The following is a 21141-nucleotide window of genomic DNA, read 5'->3' as shown; positions in this document are numbered from 1 at the left end:
GGGCGATGCGGATCTCCCCTTCTTTGCGGCCGGATCTTCTTTCTTCAGCCCGGCGGATGTGCTTGTGTTTTGTCCGCATTTCGGTCTTGCAAAAAGGAAAATTAGAACACGCTCTATCCTTCTGCATATTTGTGACCCAAAGGTCCCAATAGAAGACAATGGGAGCTTTGCGCAATATGCAAGGCGATGTGTGAAATACTGGGTATAAGGGTGCATTCACACGAACGTATATCGGCTCGGTTTTCACGCCGAGCCGATATACGTTGTCCTCGTGTGCAGGGGAGGGAGGATGGAAGAGCTAGGAGCAGGAACTGAGCTCCCGCCCCCTCTCTGCCTCCTCTCCGCCCCTCTGCACTATTTGCAATGAGAGGAGGCGGAACGGGGGCGGGGCTAAGTTCCGGGAATTAGCCCCGCCCCCGTTCCGCCTCTCCCCATTGCAAATAGTGCAGAGGGGTGGAGAGGAGGCAGAGAGGGGGCGGGAGCTGAGTTTCTGCTCCTGGGCTCTTCCAGCCTCCCCCCTCTGCACACGAGGACAACGTATATCGGCTCGGCGTGAAAACCGAGCCGATATACGTTCGTGGGAACGCACCCTAAGGGTGCGTTCACACGAGCGTAGGCGTATTTACGTTCACACGAGCGCAGCGTATAATCGCCGGAAAGAACGTTTTTCGCCGATCACGACCAGAGCTAGAAAGCGTATTTTTGTTTGTTCCTACTTTTCAAACGGTCTTTTCGGCCATCGAATATGCGTTGGCGCGTATTTCGGTCGCATATGTTCCGTTTTTTTTCGGGTTGCCGTTTTTACGCGCCGTAAAATCGCCCGTGCGAACGAATACATTGGAATCCATTGCCTCAGATGGTCACGTTTATACGATTGGGCGCAAAAACGCGCCGTTTATGCGCTCGTGTGAACGCACCCTAAGGGAGATGGAATAATACCTCCACAGTGCCACCTAGTGGAAGGCAGCATTCCTTCAAGCGAAAGTTAGCTTTGCAAGCCTTGGGAATTAAACAATGATTGGGGATACTGCATAATCGCGCTGGAAAAATAACACATCTGAAACTAATTGGCCATTTCTATCAGTGTGTGCTTGTAAGTAAGTGAACATGCCCTACGGGAAGTAAGATTACAGTACGATACACCGATACGCACAAGAAAAGCCTTGTTCAGTCTCCACAAAGGCAGCACTGAGGTGTGCGCACTTGCAGTTATGCCCATTTGAAGCTGGCCTTATAATACACAGGTAATACTCATGTTACATATGTATTTAACTGAGTACAGTGTATTATGCATGGCCACAAGAACAGGTAGTTCGGCTCTCCGTTTTGGCTTAGAGGAGAATCCAAGGCTGGGGATCCAACGCTATGATGTCTATAAGCCTTAAAGGGGCATATGGACAGGGGTTGCCTTTAAATCCTGCATCTCTGATCTATCCTTACACGTTTCCTTTCCACAGATATATGTTGCATTTGAAAGGATAATGAAGCATCTGCCTGGCGGTCATCAAAAGATCTTTCAAGAATGTGAAGTCATGAAATCTTTCATCAAGGAGCAAGTCCAAGCTCACAGGAAGACGCTGAATCCAGACTCACCCCGAGATTTCATCGACTGCTTCCTTATTAGAGCAAACGAGGTAATAGAACCTGTGAGACAACAAGTGAATCCACTCATTCAAAGTGCTACTTCTCCATGTACTTTCCGGACCAGTTTCCAGTGTCAGGGCTTCTTCACATGAGCGTCTGCGTTTTTATGTTCTCTCGTCCGCGCTGTAAATTCGCATGAATGGATGATTTTCTGCGATGACGGACAGAGATAATTAGCGATTTCTCATCCGTTCACACAACCGGCGCAACGGTTTAGCGAAAAAATATGTCGCAGCCCTGAAAACCATCGTTCAGCTTAAATCCTCGGAAGGTCTTCAACAGCCTAAATAGAGGCACCTGTAAGCTTTTTGCAGCATTGGGCGCTGCTAAACTGCCCCCTCCTCTTTTTTTCCCAGCTTCCAGAGGAATCTATGGGAGCCGCCGGCGTATATCAGTCAAAAGATAGAACCAGAAGTATCTTTTACCCAGCGTATAATAGCAGGTGCGCGTTTTGGTCACCTTTGTTCGATTTTTATGGTGCATTGTTCTTCTGTAAATTTGCCTGTGTGAATGAATGCATTGGAAACCAATGGCTCAGATGGTCACGTATATCGTCCGGCCATGAAAACGCGGCAACATAGGCGTGTATATGCGCTCGTGGGAACAGAGCCTCGGGGGTAGGTTCACATTGGTCAGATTCTATGGACTTTCCCAGATGATTTGTGATGGAGACGAGTGAGTCATAATGGGGTATGATGAAGGTTCTCCCATGGCTATTGTCAATTTAGCAGCAAGACTAGAACTGCATGCTGCACTGGTTTGTCATCAAATCTGATAGAACTGCTGATGTAGGGTGAAGTCACACGAACGTATATCGGCTCGGTTTTCACGCCGAGCCGATATACGTTGTCCTCGTGTGCAGGGTGGGGGGGGGGATGGAAGAGCCAAGTGCAGGAACTGAGCTCCCGCCCCCCTCTCTGCCTCCTCTCCGCCCCTCTGCACTATTTGCAATGGGGAGAGGTGGGGCAGGGGCTGGGCTAATTCTCGGAACTTAGCCCCGCCCCTGCCCCGCCTCTTCCCATTACAAATAGTGCAGAGAGGCGGAGAGGGGGCCGGGAGCTCAGTTCCTGCTCCAGGCTCTTCCATCCTCCCCCCCCCCCTGCACGCAAGGACAACGTATATCGGCTCGGCGTAAAAACCGAGCCGATATACGTTCGTGTGAATGCACCCGTAGGCCCATTTAGACATACAGATGATCACTTAAAAGATGGCTTTTGAGCAATCATTTTGCATAATCTGCTAATTGGTACTAATGCCTATTAGTACCAATTAGCAGAGTGTGAGCCGCCGGGAGCTTAATTTATTCAGAGGACCGCCTGCTGTTTTCTGAATAAATTCCCTTTGTGCTGCCAGTGGGGCTGACAGCTGAGACAATGCAATCAGCTATTATCAGCGCTCTCCGGGCAGAGCACAGCGTGCGGTCCTGCTTATCAGCTGTTCTGCTGAATGACGGTTTTTAACCCGAACTGCAGACTGTCGTTCGGCAGAAAACTGAAAGATGGGCACATTTGCACACAATGATTATCGCTCAAAAGGCAGCTTTTGAGCGATAATCGTTGTGTCTAAACAGACTATTTTTTCAGCGCTTAGCGCAGCACTAAAGGCTGTCAGAGGCTCCCATTGGTTTCAATGGAGCCTCTCAGACAGCCACTTGATTTTCACGCTAGGTCTGTTCTATTTTTGGGCATTTAGCTCACCTCATCAATGATGAGTGCTAAAAGCCGGTGTCGGCCGCAGCATCGCTTTTCATTCCTTTTTTCATTACAAGGGAATTTGTAAAGCCAATTACCGTGTTTCCCCGAAAATAAGACAGTGTCTTATATTAATTTTTGTTCAAAAAGGTTTAACTTTTTTACATGTATAGCTGCCTGGATACTATTTAAATTGACTTTTTAAATTAACTGTCAGCAGGGCTTAATTTTGGAGTAGGGCTTATATTTCAAGCATCCTCAAAAAGCCTGAAAAATCATTTTGCATCCTCAAAAATTCTGGAAAATCATGCTATGTCTTATTTTCAGGGAAACAGGGTATATACTCTATTTTTGAATTCTAGGAGGACGAAATAAACTCTGAAGAGTGCAATGAGGATAGTGTGGTTACTTTAGCCTTTGAGCTGTTCACAGCTGGAACAGAGACCATATCGAATACACTCCTGTTCAGTCTTTTGGCGGTGATACAATATCCACACATCCAAGGTAAGAATATATTTTTACAGACACTATATGGACAAAAGGATTTGGGCACTGCAGAAAATCAGCCTAGAGGATAGAGCTCCGTGTCATACCGCAAAGCGTGTGCTGGCCTGATTTCCTGCAAATAAGGTGAATTTGCTTGCACTTATGGGACGAAATGGAGTTACGGGTACGACACCGCCACCCACGCCCATCCTCACAACAATCTCTTCTCACAGCCTTGCACAAGGAATGGCGAGGTATTCCTGCCCAGACTTAGAGAACTTGTGGGAAGTCTGCCTCGACGTGCGGCCTCTGTAATACAAGCAAAAGGAGGGCCGACAAGTTACTACATAGAAGAATAAAGCACTTTTTCTGAAAAACATGCAGTGTCCAAATACTTTTGTCCATATAGTGTATATGATCTTATCAAGTATTTCTGTAGAATGTATGGCAGCAAAATGATTAATGAAGCTGCTAGGGACTGGGGGGCGCAGTTAGTGAGGAAAGGGGGTTGGACAACCGGAAGTAAGTTGGAAGAAAGGGTTTAGTTAGGTTAGGAAAAGAGGAAGAGGAGCAGTTCATTCGGGAGATAGAAGAGGACAACCGCTCGCCCACCCAGGAGTTGGGTAATAGAGAGGTGCAGCTGCATGGTGGGAAGTAAGAGTCGTGGATTCGCGGATTTCGGAAGTTGTCACAGCTGGAGGTGTAGGTGGAAAATTGCTTTCCATGCCAGCCCTGGTTAGGAGAAGGCGGTTCTTCAAGCCCGGTTTATTTCTAAAGGGCTTTCTGACGCCTCTTTGGATTCATTAAAGTTTAGGTTTTTGGAAAGGCTTTAGAAAGGTTTTAAAAGGAAAGTTAAAAGAATTAATTTAATAAAGCTGTGGCCTACCACACGTAAAAAGCCAGACGTTGCGTAGAGGGGTTTTGTTGAGGTTAAAAGGGAGCGGTATTGCTGGGAAGTAGAGTGAGTACCCCCATTCATGCCCAATAGAGAATCAAAGTTGGCCTTAAAGCTTACCTGACCTTTCAGATAACCTTTCAGAATAAGGTGCCAGTGAGGAAAGAGAGAGTGGGCACTACCATGTCCACACAATGAGGCTTACTCACATGGCCATAGACGCAACTACACTAGGCAGCACGGAGCGTAATTGCGCCTGAATGAGGGAGATTTTCTCTCCCTCGCCGGCAGTTCAAACTCCACGCCAGAGTCTAGTTTGAAAAAAAAGGTGAGAAGCTAGCGGCAGCCTGATCTCTCCCGTGCGTGTTATTCACTATCGGGCAGGTCCTATCTTTTCCTGGACGGGAAAAAAACTAGTAAAATGAAACTACTGAAATCCCATAGAGAGCAGTGGTTTCATTTTGTCCCGTTATACGGCTGTGATTATAACGGCCGTTTAAGGGCACAAAAGTACGATCGCCTGAAATTGGCCTCATAGTAAAGATAGCGGCACGAGGTGCTACATTGGTGTTCAAAAGCATTGGCCAAACATCAAAAAGAAAAAAAATCAACACAAAAACTTTGTGATCATTTTATTGAAGCGCACAAGCACACAACAGACATAAAAATAATAAAAATACATGAAATGTTATAGAAAATGCACAACTGCCAACACAATAAAAGACAAGAGACCAGAGACCTGAATTAAAAATATAATCTGTAATCAAATAATACATGTTCAGAGGACCCTCCACAGAACAGAATATCTGGAAGAAGGTGCAAAAGAAAGCAGCCACAAAGGGACCATACACAGTCAATACCCAACAGAGTGCAAAAAAAACAGGTAATTGAGCAATATGACATCGAATCAAGCACAGATTCCCGAAAATCAAAGGGTACCAACCGAGATTTGACAAAATGTAATGTCAGACTGGGCGATGAAGCTACACCTGTATCTCCTTACAGATTATCTTTAGTGATGAGCGAGCATACTCGTTAAGGGCAATTGCTCGAGCGAGCATTGCCCTTAGCGAGTACCTGCCCGCTCGAGACAAAAGGTTCGGGTGCCGGCGGCGGGCAGGGAGCTGCGGGGGAGAGCGGGGAGGAACGGAGGGGAGATCTCTCTCCCTCTCTCCCCCCCGCTCCCCCCTGCTGACTGCCGCTACTCACCGCTCCCCCACGCCGGCACCCGAACCTTTTGTCTCGAGCAGGCAGGTACTCGCTAAGGGCACTGCTCGCTCGAGCAATTGGCCTTAGCAAGTATGCTCGCTCATCTCTAATTATCTTTTTTGATTCAGGTCTGTGGATGACTGTGCTTTTTCTTCTACTGGCAGTTCTGCGTTTTCCGTAGCATTTCATGCTTTTTAGTTGATTTGTGTCACTTTTTTCTCTCTGATGTTTGTACATAAGGAATAACACTATATCTAGCCATTATATGACTTGTATCCTGCATTTATCACACATTTTTCCCCTCTGCAGGCTGTATCTATGATTTTACTTTCTTTCTGAACTTGTGGGAGGAATCCACGGTTATGATGTCTTTTATATACTGCACACAGAGAAAACTGTTGATTCTGCTCCCTAAGTATCTGTATCACACGGAGACATAGCATCAAGTACTAGACAAGTATCTTGCTGTCTCCAATAACAAAGAAAACCTCATTTGACAACAGGCAGTGGACAGCAAATTAGCAGGAACGGAGACTACTAGTGGCCAGCACTTTAGAGGGATTTTTCAACACAAAAACGTCAATTTAGCTAAATAAAGTTATTAGCACTTTTTCTCAGTTATCACACTGGCTCTCACATAAGCACAAGTTGTTTGAAAAGTTAGTGACCATTTAAGTTTGACAGCATTACCAGCTGCTGATGCCGCACGCCATACCGTACAGTGTCTCATTACAGCGTCATACAATACAGTAACCAAATATCAGTTCCATTCAATGGCCGAGTAAGTTGTGTACATAACAATGAGAAAAAGTACCAGCACCATCATGTACTGCAAATCTAATGTACTATACAGTGCCAAAGTAGCGGTACCACACAGTGTAAATGGCACCATACCAGGGCTCACGTAATGCCAACACCGCAAATGAAGAATGGCTCTGTACATAATTAGAAACCACTGCCATACAATGAATATTAAGATTGTAGGTAGTTACCAGTTTTGGTGCCAGGTAAGCAAGGTGCCTATTTGCGTTGATGTAATCATTGAAATGTTACTCCATTTGCAGAAAAGGTACAGAAGGAGATAAATACAGTCGTTGGTCCAAACAGGCTGCCTACATGTTCTGATAGGACCCAGATGCCTTACACAAATGCTGTAGTGCATGAGATCATGAGATATGTAGATATCGTTCCATTGGCTCTCCCTCACAAGGCGTCTGAGGACACATCCTTCAGAGGATTTATGATCCCCAAGGTACGTGACTTTATTCATTTTAAGCATACCGAAGCAGTAGAAAAATCTGCACCTTTCTAACATGTATTAACCATTTTCAAGATCTCTGTTTGCTGACAATGAATAGGAGGATGTATCCCATCTTAGAGGAGATAGGTAATAAAAATTTGATCAGTGCGGGTGTTTTGCCAACTCGAAAGGCAACAAGATCGGATACGGCTTTAACCCCTTAAAGGGGTTGTCCCGCGAAAGCAAGTGGGGTTATACACTTCTGTATGGCCATATTAATGCACTTTGTAATGTACATCGTGCATTAATTATGAGCCATACAGAAGTTATTCACTTACCTGTTCCGTTGCTGGCGTCCTCGTCTCCATGGTGCCGTCTAATTTTCAGCGTCTAATCGCCGGATTAGACGCGCTTGCGCAGTCCGGTCTTCTTCTCTTCTGAATGGGGCCGCTCGTGCCGGAGAGCGGCTCCGTGTAGCTCCGCCCCGTCACGTGCCGATTCCAGCCAATCAGGAGGCTGGAATCGGCAATGGACCGCACAGAAGCCCTGCGGTCCACCAAGGGAGAAGATCCCGGCGGCCATCTTCACCAGGTAAGTAAGAAGTCACCGGAGCGCGGGGATTCAGGTAAGCACTGTCCGGTTTTCTTTTTTAACCAGTGCATCGGGTTTGTCTCGCGCCGAATGGGGGGGCTGTTGAAAAAAAAAAAAAAACCCGTTTCGGCGCGGGACAACCCCTTTAATGAAGCGGCCCCTTTTTCTTTTTCCATTTTCGTTGTTTCCTCCCCCCTTCAAAAAAATCGTAACTCCTTTATTTATCCATCTACATTGCTGTATGAGGGCTTGTTTTTTGCAGGACGAGTTGTATTTTTCAATGGTGCTATTTAAAGGACCATATAATGTACTGAAAAACTTTTAAAAAATTCAAAGTGGAGTAAAATGAAAAAACACCCGACATTTCGCCATCTTTTAGTGCGTCTTGTTTCTACGGCGCACAAACGGCAACAAAAGCGACATGATAACTTTATTCTATGGGTCACTATGATTACTATGATACCAAACTTGTATAGTTTTTTTTTACTATACTACTCTTTTTTTTCAAAGACATTTAATTTTTTTCAATTATATTCTGCGGTCATTTTGTGCGCGCAATAACTTTTCTATTTTTCCGTTGATGTAGTTGAGCAAGGGCTCATTTTTTGCGGGATGTTCTGTAGTTTCTGATAGTAACAATTTGGAATACATACGATTTTTTGATCGCTTTTTATTGCGTTTTTTTCTCGGGGCAGGGTAACTAAAAAAGTTTAGTTCTGGCGTTCTTTATTTTATTTTTCGGATGACGCTCACCGTGTGGGAAAAATAATGCGCTACTTTGATAGTTCGGACTTTTACGGACGCGGCGATACCAAATATGTATTTTTATTGTATGATTTAGATTTTTTAATAATAGATATGGCAAAAGGGGGGGGGGATTTAAACTTATACAACTTTTTTTTTTTTTTACAATTAAAAAAACTTTATTGATTTTTTTTTTGCATTACTTTGAAGTCACCCTGGGGGACTTTAACATGCGATGCTTTGATAGCTCCTGCAGTATGACGTAATGCTATAGCATTACGTCATACTGCTTTTTCACAGGCAGTCTATCAAGCCACCCCACGGGGATGGCTTGATAGTCAGTCTGGTAAGGCAGCCCTGGGGCCTTTCATTAGGCCCCCGGCTGTCATGATACCTGCACGGCTCCCCCGATCTCACCGCGGGGGGAGAATTGACATCAGCATTTAAATGGTTAATAGCCGCGATCGACCGCGCGGCCGATCGCGGCTATTGCCCGCGAGTGTCAGCTGTTATAAACAGCTGACGCCCACACTGTATGAAGAGAGATTGCCACGCAACCTCTCTTCATACATACCCCGCGGCTCCATGACGTACCGGTACGTCATGGAGCAGGAAGGGGTTAAAGAAGGACAGATGGGTTGATATATAGCAATTTATTAAAATGACAATAATTAAACAAATTTATGAATTATAAGGTTATATTGATTACAATTGTATAATGATTCTCCTAGACAAAGGTTAAGTACATAAATCTCCAAATGATAGACATAAACATAATTTACCCTACAAGAAACAACACTTGAATATACTCACAACATACAAACTGTATTCATCAATTGAACATCAGCTGGAGAAAGTAACAGCGAAGACTAAACCAATCCTCATCGGTAGGAGCCTTCCTTCGTCATCATCTGTCTATCACTGGAGAGGTAGCAGTGAAAGGCAGAGAGAGATCCTGGAGATTTACACTGTGCGGGTATGCCCGAACCTGTGTCCAAATAAAAGCCTCTAACTTCATGCCACCAGACCAACTCCTTATACACTAAGAAAAATAGCTTAATAGCAGCTCGTCTGACCTAAGCTCGCATGTTTGATTTAGAACAAAGTGTTATCAATCTGAGACCCCCCAACATCTGAAGTGGCCAGCTTCACTGATGAAAGGTTCTGAATTAACAAGACTCAATTCCCTAGACAAGAATGATGATATAACAGGATTAACAGACTCAACAGATTCATGGCGATACAATGCATATGGACAGAATTTAAGTACAAACGGAATTGTAGTTAATACAATTAACATTGTTCTGAATAATTGTAGTTGATGCAATTAACACTGTTCTGGATAACTAAAGGCCCATTTAGATCTAACGATTATCGCTCAAAAGATGTCACTCAAGTGTTGTCATTTACAGCGCAAGATGATCGCTTAAGATGACCGATCAACTTGAGCTGTGAGTGGAGGATGCAGAAGACAAGCGGGGTGTCCCCGCTTGTCTTCTGCATCCAGCTGTTCCCCACTCCGTGTGCCCGGCTGTTATACAGCCGATCTTCGGAGTGGAGGATGCAGAAGACAAGTGGGGTGGCCCTGCTTGTCTTCTGCATCCAGCTGTTTTCTGCACAGAGCGCCTGGCTGTTATAAAGCAGAACACGCCGTGCGGGGTATGGAAAACAGAGTGGCCTAAAACAAAAAAAAACGAGGAATCGGCAGGCTGTGAATATATACAGCTCATTCCGTTTGTCAAAGAACATTCCAGGTCCTCGTCCTCTTTTCTACAGCAGTTAATGCAGACATAAAAACCTGCCGATAGTCGGCCCATATAAACGGGCAGTCTTTCAATGATGGTTGTGTGTAAATAGACACTTAGTTTTAAGTGGATGATCAGTTAACTTCCACAGATTGCTTTATTTTATCTAACATGTGATAATGTCTCAACAGGGAACCACTATATTCCCTCTTCTTGGCTCAGTGTTATCAGATCCAGAATGCTGGAAGACTCCCTATGATTTTAATCCAGAAAACTTCTTGGATAGAGATGAGCGAACGTACTCGGTAAGGGCGATTTCGCAATCGAGCACCGCGATTTTCGAGTACTTCACTACTCGGGTGAAAAGTACTCGGGTGCGCCGGGGGCCGGGGAGAGGCGTGGTGGCGCGGGGGGTAGCAGCAGGGAACAGGGGGGAGCCCTCTCTCTCTCCCTCTCCCCCCCCACTCCCCGCTGCAACTCCCCGCGCCGCCACGGCGACCCCCGAATTTTTTCGCCCGAGTACGGAAGTACTCGAAAATCGCGGTATTCGGGCGAAAAAGGGGCGTGGCCGAGCACGTTCGCTCATCTCTATTCTTGGACCAGAATGGATTGTTCTGCACACAGGATGCTTGGATGCCTTTCTCAGCTGGTACATGATAGATGGCCTATTAATTTAAAAAAAATCCCCTGCCTAGAAGGAGTTGTCTGAAAGGAATGAAACTTTCTATGTGTGATTGTAATTTTGGTATACGAACATGATTACAATATTAGAGCAAAAACATAATTTGTAGCGGAAAACCAAACCCTTGAAGGAGGCTCTAGTACCCTGTTGTACCGCCTCTAGCTTGGATGGAAGTTGTGATACAAGGGGGGCATGGAGGCTCTAGTACCCTGTTGTACTGCCTCTAGCTTGGCTGGAAGTTGTGATATGAGGGGGCATGGAGGCTCTAGTACCCTGTTGTACTGCCTCTAGCTTGGCTGGAAGTTGTGATATGAGGGGGGCATGGAGATATACTGGTTCTGTATGGTATCCTAGTATCACTCTGCATTTACTGTAACTGAGCCTTGTAGGCTGTCGAAGTCGGCATCCCAGATGGTCACATAAATCTGGCGACCAGGCAGGCACGGAAGTGTGTCAATGTTGTGGAGACATTCTTGTGACCCCCTTGTGTTTTGCGGCCGAGCATTATCCTGCTGGAAGCCGCCATGAGAGGAACACATGTGGCTGCAGGATGTCCTGAACGTATCGCTGAGCTGTCATTGTCCCTCCTACCACTACTAGGGGGGGACTGACTGTCGTATGCGATGGCCGCCAGACCCTAACACCAGCAGCCGGTGCAGAGTGCCGCTCCACAGCTCGACCCTAGCACTCCAGACACTAAAACAGCCATCGCCGATGGCAAAACTAAACTTGGATTCGTAGGTGAAGACAACCCATTCCACTCTATAGCAGTCCGGTTTTGTCATTCACAACACAGCTGCAAATGGAGGTGATGGTAGGCGTCAAAGTCCGTTCATGTAATGGGTGTCGTGAGAACAAATGTCCTTCAGCCCAGAGCCTGGAAATGGTTCCAACAGATACAGGGGTGTCACGATAGTGCCAACTGTCTTTGAATGGCAGACAACGAAACAGTTGGAGCTGCTTATGCTTTTCGGATGATCAGATGATGCTTTCTACTGCTGATCTGTTAAGAGCGTCCTGAGCCTGATTGCCTTGTGTGTCCTCACACATCCACTGGTCTAAATACCTCCTAATAATCCAGCCAGAATGGCCCAGGTGGCAAGGAATTTGTTGATACACCTATCCAGCTTCATAGATTCCAATAATACTCCCCTCTCAAACTCTGTTAACTGGGCAAAATCTCTTACATTGCATCGCAAAGGCGTCTAGTGGTCAAAAAGCTCCACACAAGCAGAAGAAGTCACTACACACAAGGGGCCTCAGAGAGCCTCTTATAGGCCAAGGGGGAACCACTTCTAGGGCCTCTGGTGACAAGACCATTCATCTAATCATCACAACTGTCATTTACATAGCTGCCTGAGATGGGACTGCATGCCAAGTTTTGCAACAAAAGGATATTTCCTTCTTGATCTTTTTTTTTTTTTTACAAAGCGTGTATATCTCATGTGTTCTAGTCTTAATTTGTGTAGGAACAGCATTAAAGGGGTTGTCTGGATGCAGAATGATATCTTACATATAGCTGCACATGTTTACATAACAAAGCCAGTGGTACTTACCCATTCTCAGCCCCAGTGATCCAGCGCAGTAGCTCCGCGTTCCTCCCAGTCTTGTGGAATGGACACCACGTGACCACTGCAGTCTAGTAGAGGCCGCAGCAGTTGGTTCTTCTGGTATATCTGTTTAGATGCAGTAAGCCATGATGTCCGGAGAATGGCACCCAACCGCAGTGGCCTGTAGTTGACTGTAGCAGTCACCTAGTGTCCGTTCCACCACAAGGACCGGGAGGATCACATGTGTGTGGATGCATAAGTACCGCTGGGTTTTTGTAAACATGGACAGTGCTGCAGCCCCATATTGCTTACATTGTAGACATTGTGGCTGACTAAAGGGGCATAATGGCTGTGGTGGTTGTACTTTGGCCGCATTAAGGGCAATGTGGCTAGTATGGATTACATTCTGGCTTTAATGTAGGGAATTACGGCTAGCATGGAGATACTCATTAAAAAATGTGTTTTTTACAGGAAAAAGGATCTGCCCTGGAGAAGCACTGGCTCGTATGGAAACGTTCCTCTTCTTTACTGCTCTTCTTCAGAAGTTCACCTTCAAAGCCGCAAATCCGTCTGAGACATTTGACCTGTGGACCCTTAGAAGAGCCTTCCGAAAAAAGGGACTTTCTTATCACCTGAGAGCCTATTCCCGCACATAACAGAGCGGTTCATGTGATGTACACATAAGGCATCTGCAGAAAGTGTGACTTCAGATTTCACTTGGTGACACTTACTTCTCACATTCTGCCACATGACTTTTCTTGGTCTTGATTTGCTTGTGGTACAACAAGGGATTCTAAGCAACACAAGAGAAGTTTACATTCTGATTCTCATTTATGGTTTTAATAAAGGATATCCTGATTAGTTCTCTTATTAAGCTTGTTGTCCAAAATTAGGTTCTGCCATATCATTTCTCATGTTTGATTAAAGCCTCAAGTCCACGGGCTTAAAATCCGCAGCGTTTCTCCTGCACGCGGATCCGCGCCCCATAGGGATCTATTGGACACCCGCAGGTAGTTAAATACCTGCGGATGTCATTTTTCTCATCAGGCGCGGATCCGCGTGTGGGAAAAACAATGGACATGCTCCATTTTGGTGCGGGTCTCCCGCGGGGATGGCTCCCGCAGGCTTCTATGGAAGCCGTCCGGATCCGCAGGAGGCCCGTAACAGAATTAAACTCACCTGCTCCAGACGATGCGGTTCTTCCCTTCTTCGCAGCCGGATCTTTTTTCCTCGGCCCGGCGGATGTGCCCGGCGCTTGCGCGCGGCCCGCCGCCGGCGTGCCGTGTACATCCGCTGGGCCGAAGAAAAAGAATCCGGCCGCGAAGGAAGGAAGATCCGCATCGTCCGGAGCAGGTGAGTTTATTCTGATTTTTAGGCCTCATGTCCGCTGGGCAGGAGGGACCCGCTACGGATTCTACATGAAGAATCCGCGGCGGGCCTCATTTTCCCGTGAGGAAATAATATCCTAATTGATTGTTGGACAGGGCGGAACAGCCGGATAATGAGCAGTCGCAGACTGAATTGCTAACGTCTAGTCCGGCACATAGTATACGGTGACATTGTTTTCTACTCAGAATTTGGTGTGGATTTCACCCCTTTGTGTCAGGAGGTGGAGCCTGCACTGAAAGTGTATGCTATTATTGAGATGCCGTGGATCCACAATCTGCCCCGCAGGTCAATGTCCGCAGCACATTATTGTAGGAGTTTCAAAGTCTTATACGCTTTGCTGCTACTATACATGCCATGGAGGGTCCACAAGTAAAATCCGCTGCAGATCCGCCTCGTTTGAACGTACCTGCGTACTTAAATCCACAGTGTGTCTATTTATGCTGCAGTTTTAGAGCATATTCACACGAGCGGATATTGTTTTAACAGCTGGACAATATACGCTTCCATCTGATGTATTGGATTCCAATGCATCAGATCATACAGGTGTATTCCCACAGCGTAAAAGCACCCAGCCGGGCAATCTAATGCCAGGCGCATTTACGCCGGGCAGGAAAGATCGTACTGGGAGCCAATGACAGCTGGCGGACGGGGGAGGTGGGAGGGAGTTTAGAAGCGTGACTGCTAAACTCCCTTTCCCTTCTCTGCCCCTTGCCGATGTTTGCAATGGGAGGAGGCAGGGCGTAAAGACGCCAACGGCCACGTGAAAGATCCCTTAGGCTACCTACACATGGGTGAGCGTAATATCGGGCTGGGAATCTTGGCCTGATATTGCGCTCGTGAACCGTAATTTTCACCCACGGATGCGAGGCGTTTTTCTGGACGAAGCTAAGGCTGAACCGCGTGCGTCGGGGCGCAGGGATTCCCAGACCCTTGGTCATGTGGTAACACTTTATGTGTATGACATTGAGCTTGGTTGCGCCTATTGTAGGTTAATATGAGCATGACTTTCTTTGGGAACGTCTTCCATCTGTGACCGGAGCCGATGGATTCCCCTTTTATTGATGCTTCATTTCCTTCATGTTCTGTTTTTCTAAATGCTTTTATTACAGATCTGATTCTCCATAAATATTTGTTTATTGATAACCTCTGCAGTCCTGTCTAAACATTTATTTTGGGGCCACTATCGCACTTGCAAATATTGGCCCTAGTAGTAATAGTGCTCCCATAGCTCCCATAGACTAGCATAGGAGAGCGCATGCACAGGAATCTGGAAGGAGTCAGATTTTCGGCCGGCGTACAGACTTCAGCAGCGGCTCCCTGTCACCTCCCCTAACAGCGCTATAAGTTAGTTGATGGTGCTTTAGGCAGGTGACCGGTTCCCTTTAAAGTCCAGCCCACATGTTGACGTTGTTCTTCGCTGCAGTTGTGTTCTTCAGTGAGGCTTCTGTCACCATGTTTAGCAGGATTCCTGCCGGTGAAGCTCGCCCCCCGTTATTAGCGTACATTCACATGTTCCAGAAATACGGTCAGTTTTCTATGCAGTTTTATGCACGGAAAATACGGAAAATAGACAATGTGAGGGTTCATTCACACGAGCGCAGGCGTATTTTCGTTCGCATGTGCGTAGCGTATAATCGCCGGAAAGAACGTTTTTCGGCAATCACACCTAGAGCTAGAAAGCGTATTCTCATCTGTTCCTACTTTTCAAACTATCTTTTTTGGCCACCGTATATGCGTTGGCGCGTATTTCAGTCGCGTATGTTCAATTTTCTGCGGGTTGACGTTTTTACGCGCCGTAAAATCGCCCGTGCGAACGAATATATTGGAAGCCAATGCCTCAGATGGTCACGTTTATACGATTGGGCGTAAAAACACGCCGTTTATGCGCTCGTGTGAACGCACCCTAATACAGTACATAAATGAGAAGTTAACGAATCTCATTCACACACTGCAGCTGCGGGTACATTTTTAACCCCCTAGTGAACAGCAATAGAAGTCTATATGGAAGCCTAGTCTAAGCTCAGCATGGGAGTCAAGTGCCAGGAAGAGTTGGGGCACAGCTGTCTCCTGACGGGGCTTATGTGCCAGCGATGGGAGCAAGAAGAAAGCCTTTGAGGCCTTATGTTTAACTTCTTACATGCCACAGTCAGTAGCGACCGCGGCATACAAGTGGTTGACAGCAGGGGGCTCCCTCAGTCTATTAGCAGTCAAAAAAAATTGCACCATGCTACAACAATCTGAGGCCTTAGTCAGACGGGCACCGGTCACGCGATTTGCGGATCGCATGACGGATGCGCATCCGCAAATCGCGTGACCAGTGCCCGAAAATCTGCTCCTAGCCGCGTTTCATTAGAAATGGGCCGGAGCTGTCCAGCGCATTGCATTCAATGGAGCCGGCAATACAGCGGCTCCATTGAAAGCAATGCGCTGCGGGCGAGTGTGGGATGAATTATCGGGAAGGGCTTAAATATATAAGCCCTTCCCTGCAATTCATCCAGAAAAGTGTTAAAATAAAAAAAATATACATACTCACCTGCTCCGGCAGTCGGAGTTCCCCGCGGCCGGCCTGCAGTGGGTGTGAAGGGGGTGTGAGTCAGACCTACCCCCTGATTGGCTCAGCGCTAAGGGTGGATTCAGACGACCGTATATCGGCTTGGTTTTCACGCCGAGCCGATATACGGTGTCCTTCTCTGCAGGGGGGGGGGGATGGAAGAGCCAGGAGCAGGAACTGAGCTCCCGCCCCTTCCCCGCCCCTTGCCACTATTTGCAATGGGAGGGATCGGCGTGAAAGCTGAGCCGATATACGGTCGTCTGAATCCACCCTAATTCTGTGCAAATTACAGTCCTAACATCTAGGATTGCCAGGTTTGTCCCCCAAAATATCAGCAAAGGTAAAAAGGACATGCAGAGGATGCAAAAAGTCCCAGGAGCCTTAGGGGGCCCATAAGGCCTCTCTTCTCCATATAGCATTATAGTTGGGGGCCCTGTTACAGATTTTGCATTGGGGCCCGGGAGCTTCAAGTTATACCTTTGTTTTGACCTAATATGATGACGTGTGATCGTCAATTTATTAACTACTGTCAACACTAAGGCCTCATGTCCACGGGGAAAATCAGATCCGCTGCAGATTCTACATGGAGAATCTGCAGCGGGTCCCTCCTGCCCCGCGGACGTGAGCGCTGAAAATAGAAATTTAAAAGCATTTACCTATCCGTAGCGGGCGGCGAAGGTCAGCTGTTCCTCACGGCCGGATCTTCATTTTCGGCCGGCGGATGAATTCCTGACGCCGGCGGCACGTCGTCGACGTGCCGCGCGCATGCGCCGGGCACATCCGCCGAGCCGAAGCAAGGGAGATGCGGCCGTGAGGAAGAGAAGAGCTTCGCGGCCCGCTGCGGGTGAGTAAATGCTTTTAATTCCTATTTTAGGTCTCCCGCGGATCCGGACGGCTTCCATAGGCTTCAATAGAAGCCCGCGGGAGCCGTCCCCGCGGGAGACCCGCAGGAAAATGGAGCATGGTCCAGATTTTTTCATGCTCCATTTTTTTTAAAATGCCTTTTATTGACGATCCGCGGGTATTTATCTACCCGCGGGTGGTCAATGCATCCCTATGGGGTGCGGATCCGCGCGCGGGAGATCCGCTACGGATTTTAAATCACATTTTGCCCGTGGACATGAGCCCTTAGGGTTCATCATAGACTTGTAATGAGATTCAATAAAATGAGGAATTTTTTATATATTTTGTCTCCGTGATCACAAGTGAGCCTATCAATATTAACAGCGAATCACAAGTATAAAGTCCCATTCAGACAACTCCTTCCAGGTGCTTGATTTATTTTTTATTGACAATGAGTGTATATAAAAACAGAAAACAGCCCGCCGCTGACGCCAACCTAAAACCGTCGCCATATAAATTATATATCAAAAAGTCTGAAGCAAAATAAGGAACCCCCTCCTGTACTTTATGTTAGTGTAAATATATTAATTAAAAAAATAAACAATTATGAATTTAAAAAATACTTTTTTTTAGTTTACCCCGTAATAAAACAAAAGAAAAAATGGGGAAAAAAAAATCAGTGAGAAAAAATATTAAAAATGGCCTTATATGTCACAAAAAATAAACTGCAAAAATCATTTTGGTAGCTGAAGAAAATAAAATAAGGCCGTAAAATCCCTAAAAAGTGTCTGGTCCTTAAGGGGTTAACATGTGAAAATTACTTTTGTAAATCTACCCCACTGTGTTTGGTAGGGCGGTTTCAGACGACCGTATATCGGCGTGAATACCCGGCCGATATACGGTCGTCTGAAGCCACCCTCAGGTTGTATTGTAGGGCTCCTCCTTTTGTACAGAGCAATAAAGGCTTTTTGGCTTCTGCTCCGTTGGGGCTTTCCGTTTCTTCGTTTTTGGAGCAGAAAAACTGAAGTTAAACTGAATTTAAATGGATGTTTTTTTCCCATTAAAATCAATAGTAAAAAAAATGGACGTTTCTGTTTAAATTCGATCTGTTTGACTTCTGTTTTCAGTCTGCGGCTTCTGTTTGCTTCCAGTACGGTAGTTTTCCATTTGTTTGGATAGACGAGTTTGGGTTCAGTTACGGTCTCCGTCTCTCCGCTCTGTTTGGGTTCAGTTACGGTCTCCGTCTCTCCGCTCTGTTTGGGTTCAGTTACGGTCTCCGTCTCTCCGCTCTGTTTGGGTTCAGTTACGGTCTCCGTCTCTCCGCTCTGTTTGGGTTCAGTTACGGTCTCCGTCTCTCCGCTCTGTTTGGGTTCAGTTACGGTCTCCGTCTCTCCGCTCTGTTTGGGTTCAGTTACGGTCTCCGTCTCTCCGCTCTGTTTTTGGACACTGATATTAAATGGGGAAAAAAATGGATCCGTTCCGTCCGGTTCCTGTTTTTTGGGTCATAAGAATAGCGCTGCAGATTGTGCGGTTTCCGCCAAAAACGGAGCAGAGAGATGGAAAGCCAGAATCGAGCCCCAACGCACACGGGCGGATTTTTGCTGCGGAATGCGGAGGGGGCGTCGGCCTCCAGATTGCGCAGCAATAACCCTCCATAGCATGTAATGCAGAAAGGATTCTTCACGCACACAAGCGGAAAACCAATTGCGATTTCCGCTCTTGGATGAAAAATCGTAGTATACTCCATTTTCCTGTGGTTTCTGCACGGACGGCTTCCATTGAAATCAATGGAAGCTGTCCGACCCGCGGCCTGCGCACAATTAGCATTGTGCTGTGCATGTCCGATGGCGAGCCGCGCCAACCAACCGCAGTATTGAGAAGCCAGAAAAGAAAATAGGTCTGCGCGGACGAAGCAGCCTGCACACTCACGTACGCAGGGTCACTCGCTGTGGTCAGGGCCGGTCAGCGGCCGATCTTCCAGCGCACATGAAACAGGCAAGTGTTTCTTACTGACTTAAAGGGTAAACATCACACTGGCATGACCCTCACACGGCCATGCGATGTCTGACTGTCCCGTTGATAACAGGTGATGCGTTTCAAGGGGCGGGAACAATAGATACGGCGATTTTCTTACCTCGCAGTGAGTGAAAGATATCAGTCATGTATATAACTCCATTCAAAAGAATGGCGTTCATATTGGCGTGAGTTCTCTGCATCTCGCAACGTGCAAAACTGTCGCTAGACTCACGCTCGTGTGAATGTAGCTTTAGGTCCAACGGCTTCCATCACATTAGCCATGTTTTCACTGATGCGATGTTGCGAGGAAAAAAAATCACGCGCGCTTTATCCTTCTACAATGTGCGATTTTTTTTTCCATCTCCCACGTTTCCCTGCGTAACGCTCTATCTTTCTGCATTTTGCTTTTTTTTTTTCGCCCATGTTTCCCTATGGAGCTTACGTTTTATCGCATCGTTACGCACAAACTTGAAATTTTTGTGTGCGATGCGTTTCTAATATTGGAAAGTCCTATTGTCTGCCTCATGAGAAAAGTGGGCGAAAAAAAGAGCACGAGAAAATCTCAAGCAGCTGCGATGTTTTGTCGAGGGAAAGCAGTGCGGACGCTCAAAAATCACACGAACAAAGACATGACTCTGTCGCGATTTTCTTGCGATCGTCCGTGTGAAGGCACCCTGACGCAGGTGTGATCGCCCGAGTAAAGGCACCCTGAGGCAGGTGTGATCACCCGTGTGAAGGCACCCAGCCGCAGGTGTGATCGCCCGTGTGAGGGCACCCTGACGCAGGTGTGATCGCCCATGTGAAGGCACCCTTACGCAGGTGTGATCGCCCATGTGAAGGCACCCTGACAAAGGTGTGATCGCACGTGTGAATGCACCCTGACGCAATTGTGATTGCCCATGTAAAGGCACCTTGACACAGGTGTAATCGTGTGAAGGCACCCTGACGCAGGTGTGATCGCCCGTATGAATGCACCCTGACACAGGTGTGATCGCCCGTATGAAGATACCCTGACGCAGGTGTGATCGCCCGTATGAAGATACCCTGACGCAGGTGTGATCGCCCGTATGAAGATACCCTGACGCAGGTGTGATCGCCCGTCTGAAGGCACCCTGACACAGGTGTGATCGCCCGTGTGAAGGAACACTGGCGTAGGTGTTGATCGCCCGTGTGAAGACACCCTGACGCAGGTGTGATCACCGTTGTGAAGGCACCCTGACGCAGGTGTGATCGCCCGTGTGAAGATACCCTGACGCAGGTGTGATCGCCCGTCTAAAGGCACCCTGACACAGGTGTTGATCGCCCGTGTGAAGATACCCTGACGCAGATGTGATCGCCCGTCTGAAGGCACCCTGACAGGTGTGATCGCCCGTTTGAAGGAACACTGGCGCAGGTGTTGATTGCCCATGTAAAGACACCCTGACGCAGGTGTGATCGCCCATGTGAAGGCACCCTGACGCAGGTGTGATCGCCTGAGTAAAGGCACCCTGATGCAGGTGTGATCGCCCGTGTGAAGGCACCTTGATGTAGGTGTGATCACCCGTGTGAAGGCACCCTGACGCAGGTGTGATCACCCGTGTGAAGGCACCCTGACGCAGGTGTGATCGCCCGTGTGAAGGCACCCAGCCGCAGGTGTGATCGCCCGTGTGAGGGCACCCTGACGCAGGTGTGATCGCCCATGTGAAGGCACCCTGACGCAGGTCTGATTGCCCGTGTGAAGGCACCCTGACGCAGGTGTGATCGCCCGTATGAATGCACCCTGACGCAGGTGTGATCGCCCGTGTGAAGATACCCTGACGCAGGTGTGATCGCCCGTCTGAAGGCACCCTGACACAGGTGTGATCGCCCGTGTAAAGGAACACTGG

The 21141-nt window shown here is 47.3% G+C and overlaps 1 protein-coding gene across 1 annotated transcript in view; it reads left to right on the top strand.

Annotated features, from left to right (window-relative positions):
• LOC136587442 (cytochrome P450 2B19-like) overlaps positions 1-13260 on the top strand; it is a 39154-nt gene extending 25894 nt beyond the window's left edge. Inside the window, exons 6-11 of the mRNA XM_066586011.1 lie at positions 1458-1634; positions 3698-3839; positions 6990-7177; positions 10437-10528; positions 10845-10894; positions 12949-13260. Of these exons, the coding sequence (XP_066442108.1) occupies positions 1458-1634; positions 3698-3839; positions 6990-7177; positions 10437-10528; positions 10845-10894; positions 12949-13133 (834 nt within the window). The 3' untranslated portion in view covers positions 13134-13260. The remainder of the gene's footprint in view (positions 1-1457; positions 1635-3697; positions 3840-6989; positions 7178-10436; positions 10529-10844; positions 10895-12948) is intronic.
• The last annotated feature ends 7881 nt before the right edge of the window (positions 13261-21141 follow it).

The sequence above is a fragment of the Eleutherodactylus coqui genome, chromosome 13 (genome assembly GCF_035609145.1).
Source record: "Eleutherodactylus coqui strain aEleCoq1 chromosome 13, aEleCoq1.hap1, whole genome shotgun sequence".
Taxonomy (NCBI): domain Eukaryota; kingdom Metazoa; phylum Chordata; class Amphibia; order Anura; family Eleutherodactylidae; genus Eleutherodactylus; species Eleutherodactylus coqui.
This window is presented reverse-complemented; position numbering and strand designations above follow the sequence as displayed.